This window comes from Macaca thibetana, chromosome 14, assembly GCF_024542745.1.
Source record: "Macaca thibetana thibetana isolate TM-01 chromosome 14, ASM2454274v1, whole genome shotgun sequence".
In the NCBI taxonomy this organism is placed as follows: domain Eukaryota; kingdom Metazoa; phylum Chordata; class Mammalia; order Primates; family Cercopithecidae; genus Macaca; species Macaca thibetana.
In genome coordinates this window covers 56305162-56325200 of record NC_065591.1, presented here as the reverse complement: position 1 = coordinate 56325200, position 20039 = coordinate 56305162, and the positions used below count along the sequence as shown (strand labels likewise).

The 20039-nt window shown below is 40.2% G+C and overlaps 2 protein-coding genes across 5 annotated transcripts in view; one reads left to right on the top strand and one right to left on the bottom strand.

The window, feature by feature from the left end:
- Positions 1-20039, top strand: part of IPO7 (importin 7) — a 289402-nt gene that overhangs the window by 18596 nt on the left and 250767 nt on the right. The gene's annotated exons all lie outside the window — the stretch shown is intronic.
- Positions 1-20039, bottom strand: part of DENND5A (DENN domain containing 5A) — a 130470-nt gene that overhangs the window by 56494 nt on the left and 53937 nt on the right. For 2 of the 4 annotated variants that reach the window (XM_050756070.1, XM_050756072.1), the window contains exons 2-4: positions 11597-11668; positions 10707-10816; positions 7686-8343 (exon numbers count right to left, since the gene is read on the bottom strand). In XM_050756070.1, the coding sequence (XP_050612027.1) occupies positions 7686-8343; positions 10707-10816; positions 11597-11668 (840 nt within the window). The remainder of the gene's footprint in view (positions 1-7685; positions 8344-10706; positions 10817-11596; positions 11669-20039) is intronic. The other 2 variants (XM_050756071.1, XM_050756073.1) reach the window with 1 other exon arrangement.

Here is a 20039-nt window from a genome sequence, read left to right as displayed (position 1 = left end):
TTTGCCTCAGCCTCCCCAGTAGCTGGGATTATAGGCGCACGCCACCACGCCTGGCTAATTTTTGTATTTTTAGTAGAGAAGAGGTTTCATCATGTTGTCAAGGGCGGTCTTGAACTCCTGACCTCAAATGATCTGCCCACCTCAGCCACTCAAAGTGCTGGGATTACAGGTGTGAGCCACCACACCCGGCCCATTTTTATGACTTGTATGTGCAGATAAAGACATCAGACTTGGAATCACTCTATAAATAAGCCCCCTCTAAACAAACTACAGGGCAGCTCCTACGTATTTACAAACAATTATAAACTATCCTGGGAGGTTGCAAAACAATGATTAGTATGCCCCCATTTGTGTTCTTTTTAAAAAGTATATATATAGTATATACACAGCTATGTCTACAAGGAAACGGAAAACAGTGGTAACCTCCCTGAAGGAGAACCAGGGTGCAGAGGTAGAAGTTGCACACGTCACTGTACACTCCTCTAATGCTGTAAATTTCTATCCTTCATTTTACACTCTTGAAATGCCTTTTTTCAAGTTTTATTTTATTTATTTATTATTTTATTGGACACAGGGTCTTGCTCTGTCATCCAGGCTGGAGTGCAGTGGTGTGATCTCCGCTCACTGCAACCTCTGCCTCCCGAGTTGAAGTGATTCTCGTGCCTCAGCCTCTTCAGTAGCTGGCATTACAAGTGTGTGCCGCCATGCCCAGCTAATTTTTGTATTTTTAGTACAGATGGGGTTTTATCATGTTGGTCAGGCTGGTCTTGAGCTTCTGATCACAAGAGATCTGTCCTCCTCGGCCTCCCAAAGTGCTGGGATTACAGGCATGAGCCACCGCACCTGGCCTCAAGTTTTATTTTAATATACCATACAGATTTCATAGTGTATATGTATAATTTAAAGAATATTAAAATCAATACATGTATATTTAACACCTAACATAAAAAATAGTACATTGGGCCAGGCGTGGTGGCTCATGCCTGTAATCCCAGCACCTTGGCAGGCCAAGGTAGGGTGGATTGCTTGAAGTCAGGAGTTCAAGATCAACCTGGCGAGTATAGTGAAACCCCTTAAAAATACAAAAATTAGCTGGGTGTAGTGGCACGTGCCTCTAATCCCAGCTACTCGGGAGGCTGAGGCAGGAGAACTGTTTGCACCCAGGAGGCAGAGGTTGCAGTGAGCCAAGATTGCACCACCACACTCCAACCTGGACAACAGAGTGAAACTCCATCTCAAAAAAAAAAAAAACATATATATATATATATATATACATACACACATACACATATATATATAGTGCATTATTAAAAATACCGGAAAAAAGGGAATTTTTAAAAATTATGAGATTACTTCTCAGGGGTAGGATACTAGATCAACGAAAAAGGGGCCAAGTGCAGTGGCTCACGCCTGTAATCCCAACACTTTGGGAGGACAAGGTGGCCAGTTCACTTGAGGTCAAGAGTTTGAGACCAGGTTGGCCAACATGGCAAATCCCATCTCTGCTAAAAATACAAAAATTAGTCAGGTGTGGTGGCACGCACCTGTAGTCCCAGCTACTCGGGAGGCTGAGGCACAAGAACTGCTTGAACCCGGTAGGGGGCTGAGATCACGCCACTGCACTCCAGCCTGGGCAACAGAGTGAGACCCCGTCTTAAAAAAAAGGGGGTTGGGGGGAACTTCCAACTTTCTCTGTATTATATGTGCACATATTATTTATTTGTTTTTTAAAACTATTGTTTTCATTAAGGATACACAAAAAATTTGATATCTAGCTACTATATGAAGAAAAGAGAGGAAAATATTTGATTCCCTTTGGAATTATTTTAATTATATGCCTTAAGCAATCATTATTTTTACAGTAAAAGACTACTTTAGATAGCAAAATATCATTGGAGATTTCTTATCAGCCTCCACTTAGCCAACTCACTTTATCAATTGATTTTCTCCACTCTGAGTAAAGCATACATTGCTCCCACTCATTTGTTCCCAAACCTGTGCTAGCTGAACTTATTACTGGATTATATAACGTAACCAAATATTGTGTAAATAAATGGTAAAATCTGAGGGTAAAAAGAAAGAATGCCTGTTTCTCTGGAAACAAAATTAAATGCTTTCAAAAGACTCAGTAATACAAAGTCACTAAAAAACACTGTAATTGAATTAGGCATACCATGAAACAATTAAGAATAAAAAACTAAGGAATACGACAAAAATCTAGAAGTAGTCTCTGCTCATGTTCTTTTGCAAGGTTCTTTAAGTTATCACTCTACTTTAAAAAAAAAAAAAAAGTAACCAGGGCTGGGCGCAGTGGCTCACACCTGTAATCCCAGCACTTTGGGAGGCCGAGGCGGGCAGATCATGAGGTCCAGAAATCAAGACCATCCCGGTCAACATGGTGAAACCCCATCTCTACTAAAAATACAAATTAGGTGGGCGTGGTGGTGCACACCTGTAGTCCCAGCTACTCAAGAGGCTGAGGCAGGAAAATTGCTTGAACTCGGGAGGCGGAGGCTGCCGTGAGCCAAGATCACGCCACTGCACTCCAGCCTGGTAACAAAGCAAGACTCCACCTACAAAAAAAAAAAAAAGTAAAGCAAAGTAACTAGGAAATCTAGTCAATGCATTATGGGTGTGGTTTATGCAAGGAGTGCAGATACCTGATTTGTGAATTCATAATCATGAGAAATGCCTGGACCCTTCATCAAAGATTAGTGACTATACAGTTATACGTTTTAAGTTAAATTATTTAGGCCAGGCGTGGTGGCTCACGCCTATAATCCCAGAACTTTGGGAGGCTGAGGCTGGTGGATCACCTGAGATCAGGAGTTTCAGACCAGCCTGGCCAACATAGTGAAACCTTGTCTCTACTAAAAATAATAAAATTAGCCAGGCACAGTGGTGTGCACCTGTAGTCCTAGCTATTCGGGAGGCTGAGGCAGAAGAATCACTTGATCCCAGGAGGCGGAGGTTGCAATGAGCCGAGATTGTGCCACTGCATTCCAGCCTAGACGACTGAGCAAAACTCCATCCCAAAAATAACAAATAATAAATAGTTTAACTATAAAATTAATTGTATATATCATTTTTAGGATTCTGTGACTTAACTGACTTTTTTGGTTTCCAATCAACTACTCTACTAGGCCACTTCAGATAAAGAGTTTCTGTTATGCATATAATTTTAAAATAAGGCCGGGTGCAGTGGCTCATGCCTGTAATCCCAGCACTTTGGGAGGCCAAGGAAGGTGGATTGCTTGAGCCCAGGAGTTCAAGATCAGCCTGGGCAACATGGCAAAACCTCATCTCTACAAAAAATACAAAAACTAGCCAGACACGGCAGTACATGCCTGTAGTCCCAGCTACCCAGGAGGCTGAGATGGGAGGATCATCTGAGTCTGGGGAGGTCAAGGGTGCAGTGAGTTATGATTGTCACCTACACCATGTAGGTGACAGAATGAGACCTGCTCCAGTGTAGGTGACAGAATGAGACCCTGTCTCAAAAAAAAAAGTAATAATAATTTTTAAACAACCAATTAAAAATTATGCTATTAAAAAAACACTATTTCTATATGGACTAAAGAATAAATATTATCCAGAAGTAAATAAAATGACCTATACCAAAAAGAAAACACTGCTTAAAACTGCCAATTCAGCGTTCCAAAGGGTTATACTTTCAGAGTCTTACAATTCAGCCTGCATTCCTTTTCCTCAAGTAACACCTCTTTTCTATTCAGAGGGCAGGACATGCAGCAGGTAAAATCAACTGCAGTGGTGACAGCTTGTTTTTGGCCAGAGTGATTTTTATCCATACAAGGAAGATGCCTTTGGATCATTAATAAAAACTATTTCAAGACAACCAACCTAAATTGTTTAAAGCACTCTATTAACAACAAAAAGCATAACTTACATCCAATGAAAAGTAATCCACTCCACTTTGGCCTCAGCAATATCCAGGAATTTCTGGAAAAAGCTTTCTCTTGTCCATGCTGAACGTGACTTTAGGTCCTAAGTTCAATTCAATTCTACATACTAACCATCTCAATTACATTCAAACCTCTTAAAATTTTTATTATGGATACAAGAACCCATATTCTAGGAAATACAAAAGAAATTCAGATGAAATAATGTTATTTTTCCCTTGTGTTCATCATATTTGTTTCAATCCTCCTTTCCTTGCCTCTAAACACCCCACTGCCTTATAGGTACCTAAAAGTCTACTGTATCTTCTAACACTCTATACAGTTTGGTTTCCTCCTCTCTGTTCTGTTCGAAACCAGAGAAGTTCTTCCCTATTCAACTAAGTCTCCATTTCAAAGTATTTTTATGAAGCTCCAGTCAAGAAATAGCTAGGAAAGCAATATGATTTGTCCAAGTCTGTATTTCACCCAGAGACAGGAGGTTGTAACTTCGTATCTTAAACTAGAAGCTGCAAAGTGAAGCCTCAGGAACTACATTCAGCCAGCAGATGCTTTTTGTTTGGCCTGCAGTGTTTAAAAAGAATATTATTGCCAATATTTAAAAATCAGAGATTTCATGTAAAAAATCTGGGTCCTCATGAAATATTGGAATATTTAGTAACATCAGGCCAGTATACCCACAAGGAATTAACTGGAGCTAATTAGTGGCTGTCCACTTTATATGAGGTATGTGCTCTTGAGTTCAACATAGTTTCCATTACTTCACCCTCAAACTGTATCCAGAACCGAACCATTTCACACCACTTCACTGTTACCTCCTTAGTTCTAACTGACATCACCTCTCACCTGGATTATTACAAATTACCTCTTAACGGAACTCTTTGCTCATTCTCCCTTTGGGGATATACTCTTAATATAATGGCCAGAGTGATCCTGTTAAAAGCCTGAGTTATTCATTCATTTAACAACATTTATTGAGCACCCTTATAAACCAGCCACGGTTTTAGTGCTTGGAATCCATCAGTGAGCAAAAAGCAAAAGCCCTGCCATTGTGGAGGTCCGTTCTTTTGTCCGTGGACCAAATCTGGGAAATTTGAGCATCAAAGTAAATAATTATAGTGAATTATAACTTGAGTAAAATAAAAATCTATGAATCCATACAATAATAAACAAAGGAGAAAGAAACATTCTTCATTATGGTATAATGCCAATTAATAAATACAGATAAAGTTTAAAAACCACTATTTTCCAGCCTGGGCAATAAAGCAAGACCCTAGTTCTACAAAAAAAAAAAGTTTTTTTAATTAGCCAGACATGGTGGTGGGCGCCTGTAGTCCCAGCTACTCAGGCAGCTGAGATGGGAAGATCATTTGAGCCCAGGATATCAAGACTACAGTGAGCCATTATTGTGCCACTACACTCTAGCCTGGGTGATAGAGTAAGACTATTTCTTACAAAAAAAAAAAAAATTTAAGGCTGGGCACAGTGGCACCTGTAATCCCAGCACTTTGGGAAATCAAGGCAGGAGGTTGAGTACAAGAGTTTGAGACCAGCCTGGGCAATATAGTGAGACCCCATGTCTACAAAAAATAAAAAATTAGCCAGGCATGGTGGTGAGTGCCTGTAATTCCAGCTACTCAGGAAGCTGAGGTGGGAGGATCACTTGAGCACAGGAGGATGAGGCTGCAGAGAGCCATGATGGCACCACTGAACTCCAGCCTGGGCAGCAGAGTGAGATCCTGCCTCAAAAGGAAAAAAAAAAAGAAAAAGAAAATCACCTTTTTGCTACTATCCTTGAAAAAACTGATTCAGAATAGAAACATCAATAGATGCTAAACTATTAGGCATCCATAAACTGCAAATATAATACAAAAAAATAAAAACTAAAAAAGAAATGGTTACGCAAAACTTTAAAGAACAGAATAATTAGTTTCAAAGTATCTCCCCACAACTTACGTGTTAATTACCAAGGGAAAAATTAAAACTTTCCAGTTAAGAAACCACAGACACCATCTTAACCAAGTGAGCAGATTACTATCACCAAAAATGAGACAAAATGACATCATATGCCTGCCTCCTGTAATCATGAAAACTGACAGTATATGTCTCCTAATATAATGCACTGAGAGAAGCACAACATCACTTCTATGGTATTTTAGGCAAAAATTTATAATCTGAATCTAATCATGAAAACATCAGACAAAATCAAATTAAGGGACAGTCTATAAAATAACCTGCTTGTACTCTTCAAAAATGTCTATGTCATGAAAGACAAAGGCTGAGAAACTCACAACTAAAAGCAATGCAAGATATCGCACTAGATCCTGAATAAGGAATTTTTTTACATTATCATAATAGACATTATCAGGTACTAGAGAAACTTTAATACAGTACTGTCTCAATGTCAGGTTTTCCAAATTTGATCAATGATAGTTATTTCAGAGAATGTTATTCTTAGGAAATAAACATATGAGAATTTAGGAGTCACAATAACTCTCAATGGTTCAGTTATGTTCACACACAGAGAGAGACCGTAATAAAGCAAATGTGGCAAAATGTTAACAATTGGTGAATTTGGCATAGGGTATACAAGAGTCCTTTGACCACTCCTTGCAACTCTTCCATAAGCTAAAAATTATTTTAAAATAAAAAGTAAAAAAAATTGAAAACTCTGATGGCTATCTAAGAGCCATCTAAGAGTAAAAGCCAAAGTCCTTACAATGGCCTACAAGATTCTATACAATCTGGCCTCCAGTTAAGTCTCTAACACCATCTCCTACTATACTCCTGCTCATTCACTCCATTCCATCCACCCAGCTTCCTTGTTCTTGAACACATGAAGCACATTCTTGTCTTAGACCATTTATAAGACCTGGGCCCTTTGCCTGGAATACTTTTCCTACAGATATTAACAGGTCACTCAGGGATGCCTACCTAACCACTCTTATTATAAATTGGAACTTCTCTTCCCCAAATATTATCCCTTTCTCTGTTTTATTTTTCTTTATAGCCCTTATTAAGAACCTTACAAACTACATAGTTTATGTATTTGTTTAATCACCTCTCTTCCCCCACTAAAATTTAAGTTCCACTATAGCAACAATTTTTCTGTCTTGTCCACCACAACAATTTTTCTATCTTGTCCACCACTACCCTTGAAACAATGCCTGGCACATAGTACACTCTCAGTAAACATGTACTGAATGAATGAATTTCATGTTACTAGCCTGGTTCATTAAGTAAGCATCTGTTTCTTTCTCATCTACTTTACTATTTTGTCCAAATATGCTGCTTACACTCAACCTCCCATTTATAAAAACAATTCAGTTAAGTAAACAACAAAAAGAAGCAACACATCCACATTTTCTCAATATATAAAGGATTATCCTTTGTGAATCCTCAATTTTACTAGGCTAAGGAAGAGGCAGAAATAACTCTGCAGAATGACAGAACAGAATTGATGGAAAGTCAGCTTTCTGTGACCACCACCTCCTACCCACCCCTCTTTTCACTTCAATCAGAAGGGACATAGGAAGCAGTGTTCCCTTCCAAGACTGGAATGCCCAGCAAAAGGCCATGAAGACAGTTAATCAGAAATACTGGCCCTCTCATGTCCATCAATTTGCCATCCACCACCTACCTGCAAAATATCTGGGTTTTGCTTAAACTGTAATAGCTCTTAACCTTTACAGTCAGTCCCACTGTATCTGAACATGGAAAGAAAGGAAGCCCGAGGCAGGCAGAAGGCTCTAGTAAGCACTGACTTACGCTGTGAGTAGAGCAGGATTTGAAACTCCAGAAGGGCACAAGTAAAAAGCTGAAACACATTCTCCACCCCGAGCAGTTCAAAAACCTCTTTGACAGGAAAGTCAAATAGGGGAAGCTCATTGGTACTTGGTCTCTGGCAGATTATTGGCCCATAGACCCCAGAAAACTTCAAGGACCGGCCAGGAGGTGGGAGTGGCACCTCGTAGAGTACGTTGTATATGTAGCTCTCAAGGGGCAGTGGAGGGGGCTGAGGTGAAGTGACCGCCTGGTGGAGTTGCTCCAGCACGCTCCGACATGCCTTCATGAAAGACATGGGCGTGATGAGGCAGATGCACTTAGAGACGTAGAGAGTGTCCCGGCTAATGTCATAGGAGTTGAAGCGCTGCAGTTTGGTCACAGGAGTGTCTTCACCATCCTCCATGCTGCTCTGGTCTCTGCCATCAGCAGGGGGAGCATGTAGGACATCATACTCAGCATTGTGCATGTGGTAGAGGGTCTGCATCGCACTGCAGATCTGCTTGCTAGTCACCTCTTCATAAAATGTGAGGGCAAACCCAAATGTCCGAGAGCCATCCTCCCTTGTGATAATAAAGGCATGGAATTGGGGCTCCCTGGGATCAGCCTGGGTCTTGAATGCCAGCCCTTTGGGCATACATAGCTGCAAAAGACAACAAGGCAACAAGCAGTAAGAACACTTACTGGCGATCCTCTTTCAGAACACCATCACTATTTATTTATTTATAGAGCACCTACTAAGCTGAGAGTGTATCTGGCTTAAAGCTCTCTCTTTCTAATGCAAGACACGCAAGTAAATAAAATCATAATGCAGTCATCAGGGATATACAGAAGTATATGCAAAGTACTATGGGAACACAGAACAGACAACTCAGCCTGGGAATATCAGAAAAAAGCTACAAAAACGGACCAGGTGCAGTGGCTCACACCTGTAATCCCAACAGTTTGGGAGGCCAAGGCAGGTGAATCGCTTGAGGCCAGAAGTTCAAGACCAGCCTGGGCAACATGGCGAAACCCTGTCTCTACTAAAAATACAAAAATTAACCAGGTGTGCTAGTGCACGCCTATAATCCCAGCTACTAGGGAGGCTGAGGCATAAGAATCACTTGACCCAGGAGGCAGAGGTTGCAGTGAGCCAAGATCATGCACTGCAGCCCAGCCTGAGTGACAGAGCAAGATTCTGTCGCCAAAGAAAGGTAATGTTAGAGTTCATCAGGTACACAAGGGACAGAAGGATATTTCGGGGACAAGAAGAAAATGCACAAAGACATGGAGATAAAAGAAAACTTGGAGAATTTAGGAAATGGTAGGTGGTTAAGCATGACAGCAAGACAGAGAGTAAGATATGTATATTAGGAGACGATGCTAGAAATATATCTAAAAACCAGATAGATGCAACTTTATACCTAAAAATAAAACAAACTTGTAAATAGTATTGGACTATCACCTCACAAAATTTTGTCATTAGTAAAACTTATTTTCACATCAAAAAGTATGCTCATTTCATATAAACCAAGGAGATGACAGAATCAGGATAAAGATGTACTGTTTTCACTCTAATTCAGATGGGTTATATAAAGAAACTTGGATAGTTAATCGAACTGACCTGAATCAATCAGTTCCCATTTTCCAGTTTTACATGAACCTGCTATACAAATAAAATATAATAGCCTGGGTTAACAAATACAAGGGCCTATATTATATTATATCTATTAGCCTTAAACTTGACTTCCCAAAGGCTAGGTATTTCTAGAATATAGCATGTTAAAATGAAATAAATACTAGACTAGGAGTCAAAAAACTTAAGTCTCTCAAAGACAGTTTCTTCATCTGTGAAATAAATAATACAGTTTCCTCTCCCTACTTCACAGGGTTTTTGTGTGCATCAAACAAGACCATCCTCTAAAAACTACAGAATGCCGTTAAGTATGTAATAGAAGGCCAAGTGCAGTGGCTCACGCCTATAGTCGCAGCACTTTGGGAGGTCAAGGTGGGCGGACTGTTTGAGCCCAGGAATTTGAGAACAGTCTGGACAATATAGCAAAACCCTGTTTCTATTAAAAAACATATACAAAAAGTAGCCAGGCATAGTGTCATGCACTAGTAGTCCCAGCTACTCGGGTGGTTGAGGTGAGAGGATCACTTGAGCTCAGGAGGATGAGGCTGCAGTAAGGAGAGACCGACCACACCACTGCTCTCCAGCAGCCTGGGCGACAGAGTGAGACCCTGCCTCAAAAACAAATGCAACAGAGGCAGTACAAAGATAAGGTTAACAGCAGAAGTCTGGAACCAGACTACAGTGCTCAAACTCCAACTCAACTACTTACTGGCCATGCGAGCTTGAATACATTACCTAACCTCTTTGGATCTTAATTTCTTCATCTGTAAAATATGTACGTGTGTATGTGTTTATTTAATACTACCCATGTAAGGAGTACCATGAGGATTAAATAAATTAATTCATGTAAAATGCTTATTAGAGTGCCTAGCACAAGGTGAATATTCAATAAAGGTTAGCTTACTCATAGTGGTATATTCTTCCATATGAGATTTTAAATGCTTTCCTATCTAAAATTATGATGAAACAAAAAAATGAAAATAAAATTATGATGAAACAAAAATATCTACTTCTGTCATATCACTCAGATATATTCAGTGCAGAATGAGAGAAAACAATTTTAAACTAGTGAAGTTTAAAATTAACTCATCATATAATCTCAATGCAATAAATAATCAATAAATCAGGACCACAAAATAAGTTCACTGACACAATACTATGTATTTCTCTGATACAACAGAAACACATTATAACTTTTTGCATAGTTAATATATTCTGAATATTTGATACTTTGACCAAAATACAGAATAATAAACAACAAGTGTTATAATCCTTTCTTCAAAAGTTATTGATATTTGGTGGTACCACTGCTACCACAGCCTGAATCCACAATTCTATTAAAAATTACTCTGTAAATTATCTCATACTTGTGGCTAACAAATACTAACCATTCCTACTGCATCTTGGTCAAAGGGATTCCATTCTACGTTCTCAGGATATCGTGCAAGGACCTTAGATTTGAATGTTCGTCTCAATGGCGTCTGCTCAAAATTTTCTCCTGTAAGAAAAAGAATGAAGCAAATCATCTCTACAAAATCCCTTTAAGTCACGGGGTTACAAACGTCTGAGCTTGGTAGTCCAGCAAGGTACAGAAATGAAGGCAAGGGGGTTAGTATGCCAACCATCTAAGAATAAGAATAGGAAAGGCATTAAAGTTATTAGGTCAGTAAAGAAGCTGAAAAAGTATAGCATGGTTAATGTTAGACATCACTAGCTGTCAGTTCTTCTTCAAAATGAAACTATTACTACAAACCCAATGGTTAATTTTCTTGGAAGAGAGTGAGAAAGCACAAGGAATGACAAGGATTGTATCTATCTTTTTTTTTTTCCCTGAAAGTCAGGTTTAATTTGCTTAAAGTCAACTAAAAACATCACAGAAGCATATTTTACTTAAAATTCAGAATAAACTACGCATTTCAATGATCTCTGGGAAAAATACAAAGAAACGAAAAGATATAAGAACATTAACAAAGCAGATTTCAGGGTAAATATAATGAGATATTCTGTCAATTCAGAATTACTTGAAATTTCCAGAACTGTCCTTTGTTTTCCCATTCCCCCTCCTAAAAACACTAGAGTATATTGAAATAAGAACATTAAAGTGAAGAGAGAAAGAACCAAAGAACCCACCACCTAGAGGGATACAAATCTGAATAATCTACTGGTCAAAAAAGGCACAAGAAAGTTAGAAGGTCAAAGGTTACAAAATGCCACTGGAGAGACATATGTAAGAACCATTAGAAAGCTTTGGGTGTTCTCAATTTTGTTTTGTTTTTACCTTCAGTCGTACTTGAAATGAAAGGGCTGGCACCATCCCTGGCTTTAGAAGCCTGTATGTACTGGCATAATGCTATATGATAAATGAAATAACAGAGTATTACAATAAAGCAGTGTTATTCAAACTTTTTTGACCATTATTCCAGTACAAATTACATTTTACATTATGAAGCAATAAACATATACATGTATATGTGTATACACAAATTTACCTAAAGCAAAAATTTCACAAAACAATACTTACCTTTATATATAATGTCCTCTCATATTTCCTACTCTATATCATTAAAACTAAAAATGCTGACTGCAGGCCTACTAATGATCACAATTCAGTTTGAAAAACATTATAATACGGTATAGTAGAATGAAGAGCTCAATTGATACCAAATTACTGTAAAGTCACTAGTGCTCTATCTAAAAGTATACTGTCCCAAATATTGCTTTTCCTAAGGAATTAGGGAGTATGGGACAAATTAAACACATATAAACAGTTCAAACAAATAAATTTTAGGTGTCATGGAAACATATGGGAAACAATCAAGGACAAGTCAAATGAATTATATTACCTGTTTACTGAGTAATCAAGGGACTTAGATACTGCAAGGAATAGAGATGAACCAGACAAAGCACATACCCTCAATGATCTCAATGTCAAATATACAGGAAAAAGAACATACATATACAAATAACCATTTCACAGGAAGGCTATTATCTGGGAGGCTCCAGATCTTTCACCTACATGGCCTAACCATTCAGAGCACACTGGCACAGGGTCCTGTTTGCGTGTTCTAGTTGATAGAATAAATTCTGTTACAAATACAGTTTTTTTAGTTGGTCTGGAACCTAAAGGGACTTGTGGTTATTAAGGAGGATGCATTCTTCACAATTACAGGATGAGATGCACCTAAGTCAGAAAGTCCTTTACCCTAAATCAATCCCAGAGGCACCTCAAAAGTTTCTAAAAGAGAAAAGTTTATAATAACTCTAAGGCACCTGTTCCAGAAACTAGTAATAAGTCCAGTCAGAAAGTTATTGCTTTTATAACTACAATGTCTCCTCTATTTTCTCTGAGGTTTTGTCCAACATCAGAAGCAGCAGCTCACTTATTCAATTTTCAAATTCTGATAGGACCCAACCTTCTTTCTGTTATTAAAAGCAAGTGCCATAATTTCATTCCTCTTATTTCCTGATCCTTCTTCCAAACAAATTATTCTGAAACTTTCTTTTTGAGCAAATTTCATCCCTCAAAATACATTTGGTAATCTTCACTAAACAAGACTGGCAAAAGTCAGCAGGCAGCTGGTAATAGCTGCAGCAACAAAGGCCTACAGCTTATGTAGAGCTAGGCTCAGAGCTTTCAGTAACACCTGCAAAGAGCCCACTCATGGTAAGCCTGCACTTACTGTACAAAGTAATTAAGCAGCAAGCAGCTGACATAATGATCTCGTCTACAGTCTGAAATTCTTGGGATGTATTTTTAAACTGCATTCATGTCTGAAAGAAGATAACTGTTTCTTCCTCCTAAGCTTCTTCACTTTCAGTTACCGCGTGCTCATTTATTCCTAACTAGCCAGAAAATCCCCTCAGTGAAAACCATGAAATATCACAACATAGAGAGGAATCACTGTCCTCTGTGAAGAAAAGATGCCTTCCTAAAATGGCTCTAGGCCTCTATGGCCATAACTACCCTAAATGTGCCTGATCTCATCTAAATGGCTGTACGGTGCTCCCTAAGACATGACATGCACGTGTGAGAAGATAGGAAAGCTGAGTGATTAAGGGGAGAACTTTTAAAAAGTGAGAAGAAGAATGGCGCCAAAGGTGAGCATGACCAGCTGATCTGACGTGTGGTCAAAAGAGAGAAAGGCTATGAATCATGGGAGAAGTAATTGTTAAAGCCTCTGTCCCCACCACCACCTCTCCATATTTGCCCCTTCTTTAAATCAGCTAAGGGAAGAAGTCTTGTTAAAGAGTCCAGTTCTGAATAAAAGACTATACAGGGTGCTGAAGTTAGACAAACGTCCTTCTGTGAATTAGACTAGACCAGTAGCAAGAGCAAAGTATCTTCTCCACAAGGGGAAAGGAGATGTATAAAGAAGTATGAGGGCCCTGAAAGCAAATCATATTCATTTCAGTCACTCCACAAAGAGTGCCAAAAAGGTAAGAGAAGGGGATTCACAAACCTAAGATTTTTTTTATTGAAATGATTCACTCATCATTTACTTAGGGCTGAGTTTTAAGAATAAACAGTAAGGGGCTGGGCACGGTGACTCATGCTTGCAATTCCAGCACTTTGGGAGGTTAAGGTGGGTGGATCACTCAAGGTCAGGAGTTAGAAACCAGCCCGGCCAACATAGTGAAACTCCATCTCTACTAAAAAAATATAAAAATTAGCTGGGTGTGGTGGCGGACACCTGTAATCCCAGCTACTCGGGAGGCTGAGGCAGGAGAATCACTTGAACCCAGGGGATGGAAGATGTAGTGAGCTGAGATCACACCACTACACTCCAGCTTGGGTGACACAGCGAGACCCCATCTAAAAAAAAAAAAAGGAAGAAACAGTAGGAAAACTTAATCCTCAGAAACACCTACACAGGCCCACCTCCTGAACCCCGTGTATCACAGGTACCTTAAATTTCAATTATTTAGACCCCTGGAAATTCAAACAATATTAGGAATATGACATCGCCACCACAACTGTCCTATTGTCCTAGAAACAACAACTAATTATTTGTCCAACACATACAGATTATACAAACATCAGCAGATCTAGATATCAGATTTTAAGCCCATTTCTAAGAACAATTTCAAAAGCAGTCAACTACGTGTCAGTCTATCCTTATGAATCTGCTTCCAAGGAAGTACAGTTCAAATCAATCATAAAAGATTTTTTTTAAACCATACATGCCTTACAAGAACTTCTAATAGGTTTTTTATCTGTTCTGCTTTGATCAAGCCAGAAACAAACCGACATTTGTTGTTGTTGTTTTGAGATAGAGTCTCACTCTGTTGCCCAGGCTGGGGTGCAGCGGCACAATCACGGCTCACTGCAGCCTCAACCTCCTGAGCTCAGGCTATCCTCCCACCTCAGCCTCCAGAGTAGCTGGGACCAGCACACCCAGCTAATTTTTTAAATTTTTTTGTAGAGTCAGGATCTAGCTAGGTTGCCCAGGCTGGTCTCAAACTGCAGGGCTCACGCAATCCTCTGATTTCAGCCTCCCTTAAAGGCATGCTCCACCACACCCCGTTTAAAGACATTTTTATATCTGGCCTCTTGAAGGTGATAGGGAGAGTAATATAAAGATCTGTGAAACTACAACGGGAAAAAATTGATTTTATCAACAGAATACTTTATATCTAGTTCACAGAGGTTCTGCTTCCAGTCATGGCAGAATAGCTCCCATCAGAACAACTTTCCTGCAGACAAGTATGAGCTTGTCTGGAGAATTAAAAAGCAAGAAGATTCTCAAGTAGGGAAAAAAGTCATCATTTAGAAGAAGGTAATGATACTGGGTGAGTTTCCCTTTTTTATGGCTTCCAGTCAGGCAAGTACCTGTCTGTCATAAGAGGTGGGTAAAACTGAAAAACTCATAATCTTACTAGCTTCAGAAACCAGAGGACAAATTTTAAGGCAAACCACAGCAGCTGGGAAGTGAAAGAGGGAAATTCCAGAGAGAACCACAGAAGGGAAGACCCAAAAATCTATGTACAAACTCTGCCTACAAAACTGGCTGATCCCTGAACCACGCATGCATGGAGTAGACCCCAAGCAGCCAAGTTAAGGGTAAAAGAACTGAACTGAGATTTAAGTTGCCACTCACTACAGGGAAACAGTTAACTTAAAAATAATAACAATAATAATAATAAAATAAGAATGCTCTCTGGAGGGAGGTAACAGAATCTAGTTCTTTACAATCCAGAACTGCTCAGCATATAAAGAAACAGAAAAATATGACCTATTCTCAAGAGACAAGTCAATCAACAGAAACCAACCCTAAGTTTACTCAAATACTGGAATTAGCAAACAGGAATTTTAAAGCAGGTATGATCATTATGAATGAAAAAAATAGATCTCAGGCCAGGTGTGGTGGCTCACACCTGTAATCCCAGCACATTGGGAGGCTGAGGCAGGAGTTAGAGACAAGCCTGGCCAATATGGTGACACCCCGTCTCTACTAAAAATACAAAAATCAGCAGAGCGTGGTGGCGTGCGCCTGTAGTCCCAGTTACTCGGGAGGCTGAGGTAGAAGAATCTCTTGAGGTTGAGGCGGAGGTTGCAGTGAGCCAAGATCACGCCACTGCACTCCAGCCTAGGCAACAGACCAAGACTCCGTCTCAAAAAAAAAAAAATCGCAACAGAGAAACAGACATTGCAACGCAGTGGGCTGGCTTAAAAGCAGATTGGAAACGACAGAGGAGTTACTGACCTTGAAAAAAGAACAACAAAAATTATCCAATCAGAAATACAGAGAGAAAAAAGGATTAGAGAAAGAGCTGTCTGGGCGTGGTAGCTCACACTTGTAACCTCAGCACTTTGGGAGGCCAAGGTTGAGAGGAATGTTTGAGGCCAGGAGTTCAAGACCAGTCTGGGTAATACAGTAAGACCCCATCTCTACAAAATAAAATGTATAAATTAAAAAAGAAAGGGCAGCAGGAGAGAGGGACCTCAGAGATGTGTGGGGCAACAAGTCTAACATAATATAATTGGAGTTCCAGAAGGAAAATAGAATGAGGCAGAAAACAATATTTGAAGAAGAATTAAAATTTTCCCAAATTTGGTAAAAGACAAACATTTACAGATTCAAAAAGCTCAACGGACTCCAAGCAGTATAAATGCCAATAAAATAATACACAAGTACATCACAGACAAACTTCTGGAAACCAGTGATAAGAGAGAACCTTGAAAAGAGCTAGAAAGAAAGGACACACATTATATTCGGGGGAAGAAACTGAAATTACAACTGCCCTCTCATCAGAAACAATGAAGGCTAGAAAACATGGCCGGGCGCAGTGGCTCAAACGTGTAATCCCAGCACTTTGGGAGGCCGAGACAGGCGGATCATGAGGTCAGGAGATCGAGACCATCCTGGCTAACACAGTGAAACCCCGTCCCTACTAAAAAATACAAAAAACTAGCCGGGCAAGGTGGCGGGCGCCTGTAGTCCCAGCTACTAGGGAGGCTGAGGCAGGAGAATGGCACAAACCCGGGAGGCGCAGCTTGCAGTGAGCTGAGATCGGGCCACTGCACTCCAGCCCGGGCGACAGCGCGAGACTCCGTCTCAAAAAAAAAAAAAAAAGGCCGGGCACGGTGGCTCAAGCCTGTAATCCCAGCACTTTGGGAGGCCGAGACGGGCGGATCACGAGGTCAGGAGATCGAGACCATCCTGGCTAACACGGTGAAACCCCGTCTCTACTAAAAATACAAAAAAAACTAGCCGGGCAAGGTGGCGGGCGCCTGTAGTCCCAGCTACTCAGGAGGCTGAGGCAGGAGAATGGCGTAAACCTGGGAGGTGGAGCTTGCAGTGAGCTGAGATCCGGCCACTGCACTCCAACCTGGGCGACAGAGCGAGACTCCGTCTCAAAAAAAAAAAAAAAAAAAAAAAAAGAAAGAACACCTTACAAGTACTGAAAAATAAATAAATAAATAAATAAATAAATATCTGTCAAACCCAGAACTTTATGAACAGAAAAAAAAAAATCCTTCAAAAATGAAGGCAAACTTAAATAAAAATAAAAATATTTTCAGGCAAAACAGAGAGAATTCATCACCAGTAGACCTGAATAGGAATAAAAAAAGCCAATCACAACAGGTTACATATTGTATGATTTCATTTATATAATATTCTTGAAATGATAAAATTAGAGAAGCAAAGAATGGTGGGGGAGGGGGAGAGTTGGGTGGCTGTGGGGAGAGGAAGGTAGATGGGTGCGGCTATAAAAGGGCAACCCCAAGAATTCTCACAGTGATGCAACTCTTTATACTTGACTATATCAATGTCAAGTTCCTGGTTCTGATATCTTTTTTTTTTTTTTTCTTTTGAGACAGAGTTTCATTCTTGTTGCCCAGGCTGGAGTGCAATGACATAATCTTGGCTCACTGCAACATCCACCTCCCAGGTTCAAGCAATTTTCCTTCTTCAGTCTCCCAAGTAGCTGGGATTATAGGTGCCCGCCACCATATCCAGCTAATTTTTTTGTATTTTTAGTAGAGATGGGGTTTCACCATGTTGGCCAGGCTGGTCTCAAACTCCTGACTGCAGGTAATCCACCTGCCTCAGTCTCCCAAAGTGCTGGGATTACAGGCGTGAGTTTCTAATAATATCTATATAGTTCTGCAAGATGTCACCAATAAGGGAATCTGGGTAGAGTGCACAGGGGATCGCTCTGTGTTATTTCTTACAATTGCAAATAAATCTATAATTACCTTTAAGTTTAACTTAAAGGTAACTTAAAGTTTATCTTAAAAAAAGAAACAAAAAAACTTTTTTTTAATGGTTCTAACAACCTCTCAGGGTTTTTAAAACAGAGACTGCAAGCAATACATTTCAAGCATTCAAAACTATACTGTGGGCAGGGTACGGTGGCTCACACCTGTAATCCCAGCACTTTGAGAGGCCGAGGCGGGTGATCAACTGAGGTCAGGAGTTCAAGACCAGCTGGGCCAACATAGTGAAACCCCATCTCTACTAAAACACAAAAATTAGCCAGGCATGAGTTTCTGTAATCCCAGCTACTTAGGAGGCTGAGACGAGACAATCGCTTGAACCCTGGAGACGGTGGGTGCAGTGAGCTGAGATTGCACCACTGCACTCCAGCCTGGGTGGCTGAGCGAGACTCTGTCTGCAAAAAAAAAAAAAAAAAAAAAAAAAAAAAAAAAGCAGCAGCAGCAGCAAGCCAGGGAGGGGACAAGGGAACCTCTCCTGTTTCAGTATCACATGGACTGCGCCTCAACTTACCGTATCAACAGCAATCCTATAAGGTCTATTTCACATTATCTGCAGATTATCTGCAGCAAGAATGATGAAATTCTTTCCTCTGTGAATGCATATGTCTAAGTTAATATGCTATCCTTTGCATAGTGGCATTCTGGGATATCCTAAAATTGATACTATTGGTGACCATGGTCATCAACTGAGTGTCATCCATGCTATAATCAGTTTATTTCCCACACTAAAAGATGGCACTGTATCTTTCCTGTTATAAACACTTGTGAAATAGACTGCCCAGCAGCATAGCACTGCTACCAACTCACACTTCTATTTTTTGTACATGTTGAGAGCTAGGTTGTTTTCTCTTCAACTCTCTGGCTGCTCCAGCATTTCAATTCTCCCTATCTTCTACATAATTTCTGAACCCCTATACAAATCAGAGGGCATCACCTGTCTGATGGTGGGGCACAATGTAGGAAGGGAAGAGATTACACATTTCTAATTAAATGAGAATTAACCTTATGATTACTTTTACTAATAGATGACATTCATTAGTATCAGCTCTTTTTAAATAGAGACACCTTAAATACAGGCACACACACACAATAAGGACTGCAGAGTTTTGGAAGCTATCACTCTTCCTTATCTCTTCTTCACATGAAATTAAAGTGATTTTACAACTCCTACACCATGACGTAAAGAAGGTAACTGTTCCTTGAAGAGACAGGCTTTACCTTGGCCCACATCACCAGCTGACTGTGGTGCTCAGGAGTCATGCAAATAAGTACCCAGAATACAAGCAGTGAACTGTCCACTGTCCCCCAACCCCCACCCACAGGCCTTTTTTGTTTTGTTTTGTTTTTTTGAGACGGAGTCTCACTCTGTCACCCAGGCTGGAGTGCAGTGGCACAATCTTGGCTCACTGCAACCTCTGCCTCCCAGGTTCAACTGATTCTCCTGCCTCAGCCTCCCAAGTAGCTGGGATTACAGGCGCCTGCCATCATGCCCAGCTAATCTTTCTCTTTTTAGTAGGGATGGGGTTGTGCCATATTAGCCAGACTGGTCTCGAACTCCTGACCTCAAGTGATCCGTCGTCCACCTTGGCCTCCCAAAGTGCTGAGATTACAGGCATGAGCCACCGCACAGGTCCCACAGGCCACTTCTAAGTCCTCTTCCAAGGCACTAACCCAGGAAAGCTGCTGACCAGGCTTTTCAATGTAAATTTAAGATAAACCCTGTTACTCCTGTTTTCTCGAGGCAGATTTGTTCACTCTCTTTCTCAACACATTTACTTTGTCAGATCGTTTTAGGTTTGTATATACAGCCATTATTCCTATTGATGTTTTGCCTCCTGCTTAACATCTTCCAGGTACCACACGTGATCCAACTCATGTACCCAGTATTTCTAAAATGGCTGAACTTCTTATGTGAGCAGTTTTAGAAAGACTAGGGTTTGAGAGCCTATCTAGTCAGGACTGTTCCAAACTACATCTAGGACAAACTGAAAGCACTTTT